Source organism: Dermacentor andersoni, chromosome 1, assembly GCF_023375885.2.
Source record: "Dermacentor andersoni chromosome 1, qqDerAnde1_hic_scaffold, whole genome shotgun sequence".
Taxonomy (NCBI): domain Eukaryota; kingdom Metazoa; phylum Arthropoda; class Arachnida; order Ixodida; family Ixodidae; genus Dermacentor; species Dermacentor andersoni.
This window is the reverse complement of record NC_092814.1, coordinates 208,307,636-208,324,130: the sequence shown is the minus strand read 5'-3', so window position 1 is coordinate 208,324,130 and position 16,495 is coordinate 208,307,636. Positions and strand designations below refer to the sequence as shown.

Here is a 16,495-nt window from a genome sequence, read left to right as displayed (position 1 = left end):
CTCGTCAATAAATTAAATTAAATTAAATTATGGGGTTTTACGTGCCAAAACCACTTTCTGATTATGAGGCACGCCGTAGTGGAGGACTCCGGAAATTTCGACCACCTGGGGTTCTTTAACGTGCACCTAAATCTAAGTACACGGGTGTTTTCGCATTTCGCCCCCATCGAAATGCGGCCGCCATGGCCGGGATTCGATCCCACGACCTCGTGCTCAGCAGCCTAACACCATAGCCACTGAGCAACCGCGGCGGGTTAATAGACCTGTTGATCGGTTCCACTTCTATCTTCCCTGATTTAGAATGGGGTGTAATTAAACATCCATTCAGAAGTGATTACTTCCCAGTAACGCTGAACTTAGTTAACCAACATGACTTCCCTTTGCACATCCCTCACTGGAAACTGGCCTTAGCTGACTGGGAATGTTTTAAGGAATCCAGCTACTTATCACAAGATTTTATAGATAACTAATATAGATCATGCTTTTTCATACTTTACCGCTTTTATTATTGACGCCGCTGAAAAGTTCATTCTTCAAACAAGTGGCACTCCATTCAAAACACGGGTCCCCTTGTGGAATGACGATTGTAGAGAGGCATGGAGGAGACAAAATAAAGCTTGGGGCAAACTACGTGAATGTCCTACGGCCGAAAATCTAATAGAATTTAAACAGGTTAAATCCGAGGGAAGAAAGACTTGATGACAGGCAAAGAGGGCAAGCTTGCAGAGGTTTCTCTCTAGTATACATTTATGTACTCGAGAAGCTAAAGTGTGGGACGGGCTGAAAAGGCTAGAGAGACAAGAAATTCATCCGTTGCCCCTAGTAAACGATCAAGTGAACAGCTTGGAAGACCAAGCTGGCGCTCTTGGCGAACACTTTGAGTGCATTTCCAGAGGCATTCCTAAAGCACAAACAAGTAGCAGAACACAAGGCCATTGACCGCAAATGCAGACAGAACAAATTTTATGACCTGCCTTTTAACATTGCTGAGTTGAGAGCCTCCTTGACTGCATGTCAGAGCGCTGCACCTGGACCTGACAGGATCATGTACGACATGATTAAACACCTCCTCAGTGATACTCTAATACTGCTACTCGCACTTTTCAACTATATATGGGCTGCTGGGTACCTTCCTACTGCATGGAAAGAAGCCCTTGCTGTTCCGATTCTGAAACAAGGCAGACTCTACATTAGTAACAAGTTACCGCCCAATCGCCCTCACAAGTTGTATTTGCAAACTTTTTTAAAAAATGATGAACCGTTGCCTTTTACACTTTCTTGAATCAAACAAAATTCATGATCCATGTCAGTGCGGTTTTAGAGAATGGTGTAATAGCTTCGACGGGGCGGCCGGACGTGGGGCCTACGGCATGAGGCCTAACGGCCGGGCCGCAGAGCGCCGCAACGAAGAGCCGGACTGCTCAAGTTGGGGACTAGACAAATAATGACTTTATTCCAGTGAGAGGAAACGCAGCAGGTGTACTTACAGCGTTTGGCGCTGAGTGGCGCCCTGACGTAACCGATTCGAAACCGAAACTGGAAGCCGACACAAGATATTGCATCACCTCTCCCTTGAGAGAAAAATGCACCACTCGCTCTCCTCTCAACAAAGCAAGTCATGAGTTACAGTAGAACACAGAAGTGTAAGCGTTACCCAATGAAGATTTGCCAATATAAGTTTTAGACATGTTATCATTTATCATTATACAATGAATAGGATTTTCTACTAGTATGAGTAATGGACATGTATCATTTAGTTGGCGTTGGCCAAATGGAAAAATAATTGCAGTGGAAATGCCGCTCACTACATGCAATGTTATTGACTTGAACTGAGTTGACTAAAGAGCACATGTCAGCACTATAACATGCGTGTTTGGTGATGACATCTTTATACAATAGAAAATTCAGGTACATGCACCTATCACAGACTTTTTTTTTCTAAGCAGACATCTTGCACATACAAGTCACACATGATGGAGTTCACCAAGTACAAGTAGACAATGCGAACATCCGTGTGTCCCTTGGGACAGCACTGATGGGTGGCTCATTCGCTCTGAGCCTGACTCGAGACAGCTCTGTGGCTGTTGTGGATTGAAGATTGTGTGTATAAAGCACTTTACACTCCCAGAATGTTGGGATAGTCCCCCCCCGTGAGGGTGCTAAAGACCTGAGTAATGTTCAAAAACTTTTTGGCATGAAAGACATTCGTATGGCGGTCAGTACCGTAGTGATGATGTGCATACTGCACGTTCACGCTACAAGAAATGTAAGGTATCCCCTATTCCAGTAGTAACTGAAGAAAACGTGGGAAACCATCAAGGAATGGGTAGTCACTGGAATGACTCCTTTCAGTTAAGGGTTCAAGAAAATCCTGTCGTGCAGGGCATTTCACAAGTTTGGATGCATTCCAACGTTTGCCATTTTCAAGCTTGAAAGTATTGCGACCTGTCCTATGGTAAATCCTAAATGGACCCGAGTATTCAGGACCGGGCGTTCTCGAGTTACGTACTCGGGCAAGATCTCTTGTACGAAATTGAGGGCATTTTGTTGCGAGACAACAGTCCACATACGTCCTAACACTTTTCTTTCTGTCTTAACGCGTAAGAGCCGAATTCGCATGCAACCACTTCCTTAATAGTCTGGAAGCTGTATTCAGTATCCTGATCCCAGACCAACGGTTGTCCTTGCTTTAGCAGTTTCCTAAGCGGTTCAACCAATTCAGCGTACTGCGGGATCAGTTTAGCGTAGTATCGCGTGAGACCAAGAAATGAATGCAGCAACTGCGACACTGTATACACACATTGCATTTAGCTCCATGCCAGAAGCTGAGATTCTGGAAAGCGCAGTTTGCAGATTTTTATTGTGCTCAGCTTGTGTGTGGCCCCAGATCAAAACATCACTTAGGCAGCACAAGGTACCTGGACAGTCTTTTAAAACAGATGACATCTGCTGAAGAGCGGAAGGCGCAGATGCCATTCTGCAACACACTCTTAAAGAGAAAGAGACCGTCGTGAGTAATGAATGTAGTGAGCTCACGGCTTCTTTCGGACAATAAAACCTGATAAGCGGACTGCAAGTCCAACTTACTGAAGACAGTAGCACCAGTGAGTCAATGCAGCAGTTCGTCAGCCCTTGGTAGCAGAAAGGCGTCGACGACGATAGCCTTGTTGGGTTCTCGAAGATCGACGCAAAGTCGAATGGGATTGTCCTTCCGGACGACGACGAGCGGAGGAGAAATCCACTCATACGCTGCGACTCGTTTCATGGTGTCAGCCGATTCCAGCCGTTGCAGTTCGGTGGAGACTTGCTCACGGAGAACCAGAGGTAGAAAAAGCAGTTGCGCTGAGGCTGGTTGCACTGAAGCTCGGAGACGAACGTCGTGGATGAAGCCCTTTACAAGTCCCAGTTGTCCTGAGAACAGATGGGCAAACTCCGATGGAGCACAGAGAAATGTCCTGAATGCAGAATTTCTTGCTGCGAATAATTCTTGAGTCGAAGACTACGGAGATAATGGAAAAAGCTTGAAATGTTCTTTGTACAGGGAGCTGTTCATCAGCCACACCGTAGCTCCTGTATCCACGAGCAACTTGAGTGTTGTATTTGCAATGAGGACTTCAGCGTAAATTGTTGCCGGACAGAAATTCGGTGCTTGAATTGTAAGCACAGACGGGACTGTAGTGGCTGATTCTGTATCAGCGGTAGCAGGAACAAGCTGCGTTTGAGCAGGGGACTGTCAATGCGATGCGTTCAGTTCCTCGAACGGCAAACTGAAGCGTAATGTCCCACTTTTCCGCACGCATGGTAGGAAACGTGCTTGGCCGGACAGCCTGGATCGGATGCGATGTGGTGAGCTGAACCACATCGGTAGCAGTGGACTGCAATGTCTAGCAGTGGACTGCAATGTCTCGACTGGCTTCGCGGAGTTCGGGCCGGGCTCCATGTTGGCCGGCCTCCCCAGGTTGCAACTTCCCGCCATGTCATTGAGCGCCATCTTGAAGCCGCCGGGTGGAGGGAGAAGGGTTGCGGGAACCGCCATCTTTCGCGCCTGGGCGAGGAAGGTGATGGCTGTCGATGCCATCTTGGCGTTGCATCGAGATGCACTGTACGGACGAGCTGTTAAAGACGAGTGGCGCTCTGATGTAACAGATTCGAAACCGAAACTGGAAGCTGACACAGGATATTACAAATGGTCTACAACCGACCTTCTCGTGCGCATCGAAGCAAACATTCACAACGCCTTCGTACATAAACAGTCCTTCTTACCTGTGTTTCTTGATATGGAAAAGGCGTACGATACGACTTGGCGTTACGGAATCCTGCACAACCTGTTGATGCTGGGCATCCGCGGCAATATGCTAAACATTATAGAAAGCTCAACCGCACATTCCGGGTGAAAATAGGTAATGCACTGTCGCGTGCATTCATACAGGAAACTGGGGTACCCCTGGGAGGCATACTCAGTTGCACGCTCTTTGTCGTTAAGATGAACACGCTTCGTAAGTTCTACACCGATGCTTCAAAGTCACTTGCTGGCATATCTTACGCTGCTGTTAGTGCCCCTTTTCCAAATCTGATGTAATCTGACAAGCATCTTTACTGCAGAAGCTTATGCGGTACTGTCTGCGGTAAAACATATCAATTAAAACTTGAGAGCAATAATATTCACTCGTTAAGCCTTGTAAAAACGTTAATGTCCTTACAAAAGCATACAAATCCTGTTTTTATTGTACTTTACTCACTCTTGTGCAACATTTATATATCTCGTAGTCATGTAGTAATGTGCTGGGTTCCTGTTCGCAGAGGAATTGAAGGTAACACGCTTTGTACATTCTACACCGACGCTTCAAAGTCACTTGCTAGCATATCTTACGCTGCTGTTGGTCCTTCTTTTCCAAATCTGATGTAATCTGACACGCATCTTTACTGCAGAAGCCTATGCGGTACTGTCTGCGGTAAAACATATAAAGAAATTAAAACTTGAGAGAGCAATAATATTCACTCGTTAAGCCTTGTAAAAGCGTTAATGTCCATACAAAAGCATACAAATCCTGTTTTTATTGTACTTTACTGACTCTTGTGCAACATTTATCTCATAGTCATGTAGTAATATGCTGGGTTCCTGGTCACAGAGGAATCGAAGGCAATGTGCTTGCCGACAAAATCGCCAAATCAATAGCATCACAAGGTATTAATCGTTCTATTGCTACCCCTGCCACAGATCTGAAGCCTTTCCTACGAAAACTGCGAAAACCACTGGCAATGCTTGTGGGATGCTGAAACGAGCAATAAGATTCACATGATTAAGCCAAAGTTAGGTTTCTGGCCCCCAACTACGAAAACATGAACAGATGTCCTATTCACTCGACTCAGAATAGGACTCGCATTTGGCACTGAGCTTTCTCTTGACTGGTAACGAGCCTCCAACCTGCGGTAGATGTGTTGACAGGCTGACCGTCCTCCATGTCTTCCTGGGAAGCCGAAAGTGTTGGGAAGCCGAAAGAAAGAGGAAGAAACATTTTCCTCTTGCATACTGTTATTGTGTCGCTCTTCATCCGGCTATGTTTTTTGGTAAAGAACCGCTTTTTAAGATTAAAGCAGTCCTCGATTTCTTGAGTGATGTTGTCCTACATCTTACAAGCCCATTATATTCGTAGCACGTCCTCTCTCCAGAGGATACCACTATATTTGTTTTGTATAGCACATGTCTTTATGCCCTTCTGTATCAAGGGCTGTGGTGAGGTAGTAGGGCTCTAACCAATTTTACCTTCTGACATATTTTGTATATTGCATCATTCATTCACAGTGCATTTTAATGCTCGTAGTACACGGCATTAGTCATTGGCATAATCTTATTACATCGATTGTATGCAATTTACAGCGACTATTTTAGGCCCCTTTACGCTACGTCACATCAACTTAATAGTTCAAGTTCAGTTCAAGTTCATTTATTTACCACATACATGGAGTTTCACATAAGTGGTTGGAACGAGGGAAAAAAAGCTGTATTACAAACAGCTTGACTGGCCCCACGTCCCCGGTTCACTAAGGCAGCATGGCAATAAAAGAAAAATACATTTCAACGTCAGCGTCAAATGAGAAAAACATGATATGCACAGAAAACATACTTTACAAAAAGTGAAATTTAACTGAACATATTTAACACAGCAAGCTTAAAACAGAAGTGTTAGAGAGTGTGCGAACGTTTTCATAAGAAATCTTGAATTTATTTAATTTCTTCGGCAAGCAATAACTTAATGTTTGAAAGCCATAATTTGTGCGCGGCCGTGGCACATACCATTTTTCAGAGTGTCTGTTTAGGCGCGAAGAAGGATTTAGTTGCAAGTTAGCTACACTGTGCATATAACCGCGATTTCTTACGGTATCAGATCTAAAGAAAACTAATAAAGTGTATTCATATAGCACATTTAATTTAATTACATTATATTTGACGAATAGTTCTGAAGTATGTGCATTAAATGGTAGGTTTGCAACAGAACGTAAGGCCTTTTTTTGTAGGATAACAAGATTATTTATGGATTGCTGTGTTCCGTTACCCCAAATTAAATTACAATAGCGCAGATGTGAAGAGAAGAGTGCCTTAAATATCGAAAGCTTTTGAGGAACCGGCAATACACGCTGACATTTCATTAAGACTGGCATGGCGCTCTTTGGTCATACCTGGCCCTTGTGCCACTAAACACCACACGTACATTCATGTGCCACTTTTCTGTAATCGACCTGCAGCGAGAAAGCCTCTCACATTGTGTGTGCGGAACCTCAGTATTGAAGTGGGGGTACCACTCCTTCAACGTCGTCTGATGCCTCCAGCAAAGCTGTTACCACCGTGGCGGTGGCAGCTTATAGAATGTGACACATAATTTGAGATCAATTTGAGATAACAGGGGGAACATGTAAAGATGCACTTTCTTGAACTTCAGGCAAAATACTCATGCCCTGAGTATTACACTGATGCATCAAGATCACATGCTGGCATTTTTTATGCAGCAGTAGGCCATCCTTCTCAGTCTGATGTTCTGAATCCAGAAATGGGTATCTGTGCAGCTGAGGCCTATGCACTATTGTCGGCTGTAAAGCACATCAAGCAAATAAAAATACCAAAGGGAATTATATTTACAGACTCCCTAAGCATTGTAAATGTTTTAATGTCTCTGCATCATAAGTTAGCCCTTGACCAGCATGCATATTTATCTCCTCTGTCCTCTAGACATACACGACATCATCACGCCCATTCTTTAACCCCGTATTTTGCTAAAACTAATGCTTTTCATTTTTCATTTTTTCCGCGTACTGTATTAGAATGGAACCATCTAACTGATCTTAGCCAATTTTCTGTGACCTAGAGCCTTAATACGTACTGTTAATTCCCATGGTATGTACTGTTTATGGGTAATACCTACTGTATTTGGTGCTGTTTCCATTTTGCGTAATGTTTTCCTATGTTATCTTTTGTGTTTGTGCTTTTATCTTGCCTACTGTACCTGTCCTGCTTGGACCAATTCTTGGTCTGCAGTATGAAATAAATAAAATAAATAACAATCTTGTAGTAAATACTCTATTCTTGTTTTTATGCACAATGTATGTATCTAACCAGCATGTCTTTTTTTGCTGGGTGCCCGGGCATAGAGGCATTGCTGGTAATATGGTTGCAAACCAGCTTGCTACGTCCATGATGAGTCCTTAACACTATCCTAGCTATCGCTCCCACAGACTTGAAGCCTTTCTTGTGCAGAACGCTGAGAAACTTTTGGCAATCCATCTGGGACCATGAAACCTCTAATAAACTTCATTTAATTAAGCCACACGTACGAAATTGGCCTTCGATAACAAAAGCACGACAGACTGATGTCATGTTCTGTCGACTGAGAATAGGATGCACATACAGTACTCATTCTTACCTGCTGATTGGTAGTGAACCTTCCCTCTGTGGTAGGTGCGGTGAGAGGCTGACCGGTCTCCATGTCTTGGTGGAGTGTCGGGAAGTGGAAGTTGAACGAAAAAAGCACTTTTGCTCTAGCATATCGATGCCACATTCCTCTTCATCCGGTATTGTTTCTTGGAGCAGACACAACTTTTGATCATATATCAGTTATAAACTTTTTACAAGATGTCTATTTATTGTGTGTTATAAGCCCACAATATTTGTAGCATATCCTCTCACGAGAGGCAGATGCTGTGATAGTAGCGACCTGTATGGCAAGTGCCTCCGGGCCCTTGTGCTTAAGGGTTTTGGTGAGGCAGTAGTAGTACAATAGTATCGACATATTTTAGTACATCGCCTTTTCATAGTACATCGCTTTTCCATAGCATATGTCATGTATCATTGTCTAGCTTTATTATGAATATATCTAAGCACTTTCCAACAAATATTTTTTATGCCTCTATACAGCCATGTTTCATCCATGTCTCAATATTCATTATTCATTTACCAGTGGCAGTCTTTATCATAGCCTTGGCTCTCCTTGTCCACTAATGGCCCTTGCGTGAGAGCCTTTCTCTCAGCGGGGGAGGAACTTTAGTGACGAAATGAGTGTCCCACTCCTTGAACATCACCTAATGGCTCAAGCAAAGCCATTGCTGCTGTGGCAGTGGCAGCCATTGCTCTGCACCTGGACACATTTTCACGGCTGAGGCCTATGTACTACTGTTGGCTGTAAAGTACATCTACCATGTCCAAATTCAAAAGGCAGTTATTTACACTGACTCTTTAAGCATAGTTAAAGCTCTATTGTTGCTACGAAAACAAAAGAAAGCTTTACTTCGCTCTATGCAAAGCTTAAACTTTTCAACATATCGTAATATGTTGGGTTACTGAGCGTAGAGGCATTGAAGGGAACATGCTTGCCGACAAACTGGCTACATCTATAGGATCAAAAACTCTTCCATCACTGCCCCTGCCATAGATCAGAAACCATTCCCATGCAGAAAACTGAGGTGCTATTGGCAACACTTGTGGGACACAAAACACTCAAACAAGCTTCATTTAATAAAGCCACATTTAGGAAGTTGGCAACTTTGAATAGGCCACACGTATGAGACATGTATCGTCCTGTCTGTGAGAAATGTGGCGAGATTCTGTGTTCTGTGTCTTGCTCGAGTGTCCCGAAGTAGAAGTGGTAAGAAAAAAGCACTTTCCTTTTGCATACAGACAAGGTATTCCATTACACCCTGCATTGTTTCTCGGCAAAGACCCACTCTTTGACCTGAAATCAATCTAAGACTTTTTAAGTGATGTTCGTATGCTAAATGTTATACACCCGAGTGATCCGTTACATGGCCTCTCAATAGAGGCCTAGGCTGTGGTAGCGGTATCTATAGCACATGCCTCCAGGCCCTCACCATGTTCAAGGGACCTTGTGAGGCAATAGGGCTGCTTGAAAATATTACCATATTTACTCGAATCTAGGCTGGCCCCAATTCTAAGCCGACTTCCGAATGTCCAAAGTCAGGAAAAAAAAAAAAAAAAACTTACCTCAAATGTAGGCTGAACAAAAAAGTGAGGACAGTGTTCACAAAATGAAAACAGCATTTATTTAGTATGAACATGCCAAGCTCATTCTACATTATCGCTGCTTGCCTTGTCGCTATAGCCCAGACCACATGCACATTTGTGGATGCGCACAAGCTCGCGTCCGTGCGCCCATGCATGGGCAGACACTGTGGCACGGCTCGCATGCATCGAAATGCAGTGCGACCTTGGTGAACAGCTCCTCCCTCTTATTGCGCGCTTATTTTCCTTATCGCTGTCATCTCCTCGTTGCGGCACATGCAAAAAGCGTCCCCCCATTGCCCCCCTCCAACGATGGACATTTTTATGATCGATGCTGAAGTGCTAGCTGGCTTGAACGTTTGATGATGCTTCTGCGGCTAGCACAACTTTTCGTTTGAAAGTGGCACTATAGTGGCATCGCCTGTTTGGTGTCATTATGATAACGCCATGCCGCACCCCAATATGACACACGTCATAATAGCGACATTGCTCGTGTACTTCAGTTGGCTAGAATAGTTGGTTGTTGGGCTAGTTGACTTTCCATAATTGAAGTATAGTAACTTAGCACAATAAAAACAAAGAATAGAGATAGGCGTGTAAGTGAGCATTCTATCTCATTACTGGGTGCTGAATTTGACTTCTTGCGCAACCACCTTTGATGTGCACGTGCCTGTTCTCTTTTGCTTGGTATGCGCATGTGTGACAAGAAGATATATATGTACGATTCTATCCTTCCATAAAACAGTCGTGCGTAGCGTTTGTCTTTGTCCACCTTTCTTGTCTCTGTGGTTTTTGTCGTGCTAAGTTACTACTTCAGTTGGCTACTGGTGCGGTTAATAGCGGCTGCGATACTGACTTTTCTAGATGACGCTAGCTATGCACCATATTTATCATTTCAAATTGCAACATGGCGCGTTTTTAAATATCCTCGAATCTAAGCTGACCCTAGAGTTTGGCACATAATTATCTGAAAAAAAAAAAAAAACCATCAGCCTAGATTCGAATAAATACGGTAATAATGGAATGTTTTAAGTTTATATGTCATCTATATACAAAGCACATGCCACTGTAGTTATTGCCATAGTTTTATTGCAAGTATATGTTTTAAGCACTTATACAGTGATGAATTTTAGGCATCTGTATAGCCACGATACATCTTCTTAATGCTATTCATCCATCAATCGCTCAGTACCATTTCTTGGCACTCTTTGGCTATATCTGGCCCTTGCGCCACTAAAGGCTATACATCATCATCACCATCATAAATTAGGTTTTGTTTGTTTTTCTCAAATTTCCCAAATTTTCCTTTTGGCAACTTTTACTAGATTTTTCGAGTGATATCTCATGATCTAGAACAGCTATAGCTTTTTTTAACATAGAACCCAACTTGTACACTAAATAGTGCTGGGAGCATATTTCTCATTTTCTGCCAATATATTTTAAATATGATTTTTTTTCTTCAAGGTAGCCATTGTACAAGACTGAACTTTCATCATCTGCAGAATGACTAATTATGATTTGATTTGAAAACTGCTTCCAGCACTGCATTTACTGGGGTTGAGGATTGGGCGAGTTGGTATTGCATTCTAGAACTGGTGCAGCGCAACATACAAAGGAAGAAACAAGCCAAGTTGGTGGCCAGATAAAGGAACAGAGCACTGACTTCCAACTGGTTTATTAGCGAGTTGCACGAAATATATGCCTACAAGAAAGCATCAGGACAAGTCGTCGCAACACTTCAGTTTAACCTTGCATGACGAAATTGCGCGTTCTGTGACCCATGATGGTGTAGCCTTCCATCGGTGTGACGTTTTGTGAAGTGTTGTGACGACTTGTCCTGATGCTTTCTTGTAGGTATATATTTCGTGCAACTCGCTAATCAACCAGTTGGAAGTCAGCGCTCTGTTCCTTTATCTGGCCGGCTCGGCTTGTTTCTTCCTTTGTATGTTGTGCTGCACCAGTTCTAGAATGCATTTACTGTATGTTCTAGTGTCTACTCATTCAACATTAGCTATCTGCTGAGCAGTTTTTTTCCTATTGTATCCAGAAACAATAGTGTGGCAGCTTCATCTATTTTCTGAACTAAATGACATACAAGAAAATTTATTGCACCTTTTAAACCAGCATGAAAAACTATAAAAAAAAAGAAGCCTGCATTCATGTTTCGGCATAAAATACAGTAAATATCTCAACAGCGCGCGTCCCCCCTTTATGCAAAGACATAAAAGTGTTCTTGATGTGGCGGAGGGAGTTTTCATTTGTAGAAAGTTCAGCAAGACAATTAGTAATTAATCATTGTACTAATTCTTTTCTACTTTTTCCATTTTTAGTTTTTATTATCTCTGTTTTTTGTACAAATTTCCATGGTCATAAGTAATTGTGAACAAGTTTTAGTTTTCTTTGATGTGAAATTAACACTTGAACCTGTGTTTTCCCAACAGCACTGGATGCCTTCTGCTTGCTTCAAGTCTACGAAGAGCTTTACAAGAGGGCTGAAGCTGAACAATTGAACTTGCGAGATCTTATCGAGGAGGCAAAAGATGGCAAGGGAGGAACTCAGCTGCGCCAAGACAGGTCACGGAAGTACAAATCTCAGGTATACAGGCGAAATGGCCGCAAGGCTAACTCTGGCAAACGCTAGCATTTTCCTCTCGCCTGATACTGCCAGAACTTTACAGCAAGATCATTGCACAGTGTGTCCCTTTGTTTGTCTGTGTTGTTTGTTCCCATTTCAAGAGCATTTACTTTTCTATTTAAGTTGGCATGACTGACCACACCAGACTGGCATGATCAGACATGCAGCTCAGAGCAAAAGGATTTAATAAAGTCAATGTTTGTTGGTATGTGGTCATGTTTCCTACTTTTGCTATGTTCTAATATTTATTTCCAATAGAGAATGTTCAGAGTGCAGTGTGCATATTATGCAAGCTCAGATTTGCACATAACTGGCTGCAATGGGGCTTTCTAAAAATTGTTGTCTTGCAAGTGCAGTTATGCCTACCTCCCCTTTTCTCATACTAAAAATTGACAATGGCAGCCTAACAACTTTTACGGGCTGCGTTGTATGCTGCCATGAATGAGAAGCTGGACCTTTTCACTTTTTTTTCATCAACACTTGGCTAATAGAACAAAGTGCCACTGATGAGTACAAATAGGAAAGTGTTTTTGGGGGTTCCTGTCGTTGAATTCTAGAAAAATCCGAGTACTAGCAGTGCTTACTGCATCAAATCTTAGCTCAACTAGGATGATTTGGTAGTGAAGGAACATGCTCTTTTTCTGTTGTCAATGTTGAGTTTGAGTTCTTTCTTAAAGATATTGTATGTATATATCCTGTATGTTACGTTATTGGCACCCTAAAGGTAGATGGTGGCAACTGGTTTGCTTCTGCAAGATCAATAGTCGTAACATGCAGCATTGCATTTTTTTGTGAACACCTTATGTGGCTGAGTGGAACTGACGTAATTAGTAGTATGTTCACTTCAAAGACAAAGGGTGCACAAAAATTGCTGTGATGTGGTTACTAAGCACCAATAAAAAGCATGGCTGTATGGTATGCATTATCTCAAACAGTTAGGTAGTAGTTCTTTTAGTTGTAACATTCATTATACTACGCTTGTGTTAGGAATCCTGCCATTGTGTGCACTTAATTACTAGTTGCCATGTCTTGTTTGCGCATATGTTGCTCTTGCACTTGGTGCATTATTAGTAATTATTCTTGATGAGTTATTTCTTGAGTCTGAAAAATCAGCCTTGCACTAATCTGCAAATTTTTTAAACATCAGTATGGACCAGTCCCTTGAAGATTGTTTAGCTTGAACACTGTTCATTCATGCAACTGTCAGAGGGCTTTAGTTTTCACTGGCGAACTTCACAGAAATAAAAAGGAATCATCAGTACAACCAATATCCCTGCAGCTAAAAGTATTCTTAGCTCATTTGACCATCTGCTATATATACATATTACTGGGGTTCAATTTATGGACACATCCCGTTCAGTATTTTGTTCGCAGTGATAATGTGAGATCCTGTGCACAGCTTAAGAGCAGTATGTATTTCTAGTTACAGTGCTGTTTGTGAACACCATTCTTGCAGTCTTTGGCTGCTTTTATGCACTTCATACTGATTGTACAAATATTCATGCCATCAGCATCCTTAAGAGGTAAACTCACCAGAGTTCCTCTGTCCTGACTCAAGTTGGCCACACAACTAAGGAAGGCTTAATTGCTTTGTTGTTTTTTGCTAATCTGTGCAATTGTATGAACTTTTTTAGCACGTATTATTGCATTATAGCTGCATAGTGTCATGTACATAATCCAGGGTGTCATTGCACGATGACTGAAGTCAGTCTGGCATGCATTTGGGTACAGAAGAGATGCATTGGCAATGCTTGCAATGGTAAAAGTCCCAATATCACATTATTACGACTCCTAAGGGCTTGAATGCCAAATGACGCCTTGTTACTGCCATGTCTTGCAGTGAAAAATTTGTATGCACTGTGCATTTACGTGTGCCACAGCAGTGCGCTTTCCACTTCCGCACAAGGCATCAGCTTCCAAAGCATAGACAACACAGTAAGATGCACAGTATGCATGTAGGGGACCAAACCTAGCTGGAACACATGACCGTGTGGCTTGCGCTTTGCCTGCAGTGGCTGCTGGCACTTGTGGAAGCATTGCCAATTCACTGTGCAGACACAAAGGGTGTGCTGCTTGCATTATTATGTACTTCAGAACTGGATGTTGCCTGACATACAGCAGAGGGATTTTGGTACCACGTGCAACTCATTCTGCTCAACTTTTTTGTTACCATCTATTCATTTCAGAATTCATTTGTTTTGTGTGTGTCCATTATAGATGAATGGAGGCATATTGACGTTGGTATGTGTGTGCATATTTTCCTTTTCTGCAGGTTAGGCAGTGCCTGACTCTGCAGTAGGCAGTACTGCTCTTCATGCTCATTGCGTCTGCGCACTGCATTGACTGTGCTTCCGCAAGTGTCTATAGCTGGTGCTGTACAGAGAGCTGGCTACGTGCATACACGTTCGCGCTGAGTTTGGTCTGGCCTGTATGTGGCTACATGTGTTATTGGCCATAGCTTCCACATGATTTTGTGCCTCTTACCACTTAATATTAGGTTTGAACCTAAAAACTAAAAGCAGTGACATTATGATAATGGTAGACTAGTCTGCAATTCCCTCGGTTTTGTAAGCATTCCCCTGTTAATTTTGCTGTTTGTTCCACGTAAACACATTTTCTTTTTACTGATATGATAGTGCTGCCAAAAAGCTTGTATTATAATGCTGGAGCTCTTCAGGATCTTTGAATGAGAACTGTAGACAACTTTGACTGGATATCACATCAATTTGCTGTCATATTGTTGTTGCTTTGATTAAGACGATTGGTACAACAGTGCTGCAGTGGAATGTGGGCCTTGCAAACATGTTATGTAGCACTGAGCTGATATATTTCAATGGCACCTATTGATGCTTACAAGTCCTCTACTCCTCATTGTGTTTAGAAAGACATTGTTATACATATGGCTGACTCTTTTTCTGACACTGGTCAAATGTGTTTTGCCTAGCTGGATGTATTGAACTGCTAGCAGATGCCAGCGACTATTTTACCATGGTAGTTCTTTGCCTATAACAAATCTGACCAGTAATATGTTTGCAGTTACTGAAGGTCATTTATAGTCTCCACTTCAGCTGGAATTATTGAGATTAGTAGGACTTATAAAATTGTTGCTATTGGGAGACACATATTAATACAGAACATTCTCATCACTGTTATCAGCAAAATTCGTGTGCTATATAAGGTCGCTGAAAGGCCATATGAGTTGCAGGCACACATCACTGAAATGCATGTTCGGTGTTTAAGGGGCTGGTAACAAATTCCTCAGAGAGCTGCAAATTAGCTCTACAGACATGTTCCATTGACTTGCGCACTGTTTGCTAGAAAACCTAGTCGTGGCTTGGTTTGAGAGCAGAAAGCCAACATTTGGCAGTGTCTGCAGAACATTTTCATCTTGAGGGTATTTTGTGGCAGCTTTTTCAGTCTGTTACTAGGTATAAATTATTTACAGAAAGCTTAAACCTATCAATCGCAGTTTTCGCACATGCAATTTTTTTAGCATGTATTTGCAGTTAATTCTGATGACAGTATTAGACATGCACACATTTTTTGTATTGCAAGTGGGTGCTACTTCCAGGCCATAAGAGTTCTGGGCCAAATAGTGTATCAGTGCACAAGGTGTAACAAAAGAGCAGAAGTGGGCTACTTTTCTGTCATTTCACAGGCTGGTAGGTGTATTTCTTATAAAATGTTGATATACCCTTTATTTTATGGAATTTCAGATTTCAAGCGTATAAAATGTGAAAGTACAAACAAAGCACAGACAAATTTCACACAACTTTCGCTTGCTGTAGGGCTTAAGACTGCAGTTCATTTTCAGCTCTTGATTTTGTATTTGGTTCACATCGCAACTGTCCAGCAATTCTGAAGTAGGAAGCAGTGGGGTGAACTTGTGATTGGTGCATATCCATATGTATGGGAATCCAGTTAAAGAGGGGAGTTCTTGGACTGAATCTGTGTGATGCATTACTTTTCTACTTGCCTCCTCTACAAGTTAATCCACGTCACAAATTTTGACAGGACCTGGGTCACGATTTTGTAGCGATGCCTTTTCTGATGTTTTTATGTGCTTCATGAGCAGTCGGAGTGTCGCTCCGCCCGTGTTGTCAGTGGGATCAGCCAGCCGTAAACGGTGAATGGTAAGAGTGGCATGTAATAGAGTGGAAAGAATCTACAAAGTCGCTGCCCTCTTGAGTGTAGTAATGGGCACCGAATTGTACCTGTCAGTGAGCATCTAGGACTCCTAGGGACTGTTCATTCCTTTGCAGTTCAGAAGTTTGTTATTGTTGACTTCTGGAGAAGTTCTTTGTACTCGACGCGACTTAATTTCAGCTTTCATCTATTGTAGACCTGACCCT

General features: G+C 42.4%; 1 protein-coding gene across 3 annotated transcripts in view; it reads left to right on the top strand.

Moving 5' to 3' along the window:
* Positions 1-16,495, top strand: part of Nbr (exonuclease mut-7 homolog) — a 157,270-nt gene that overhangs the window by 106,905 nt on the left and 33,870 nt on the right. For all 3 annotated transcript variants that reach the window (XM_050194579.3, XM_050194580.3, XM_050194581.3), the window contains exon 15: positions 11,950-12,104. In XM_050194579.3, coding sequence (XP_050050536.1) covers positions 11,950-12,104 — 155 coding nt within the window. The remainder of the gene's footprint in view (positions 1-11,949; positions 12,105-16,495) is intronic.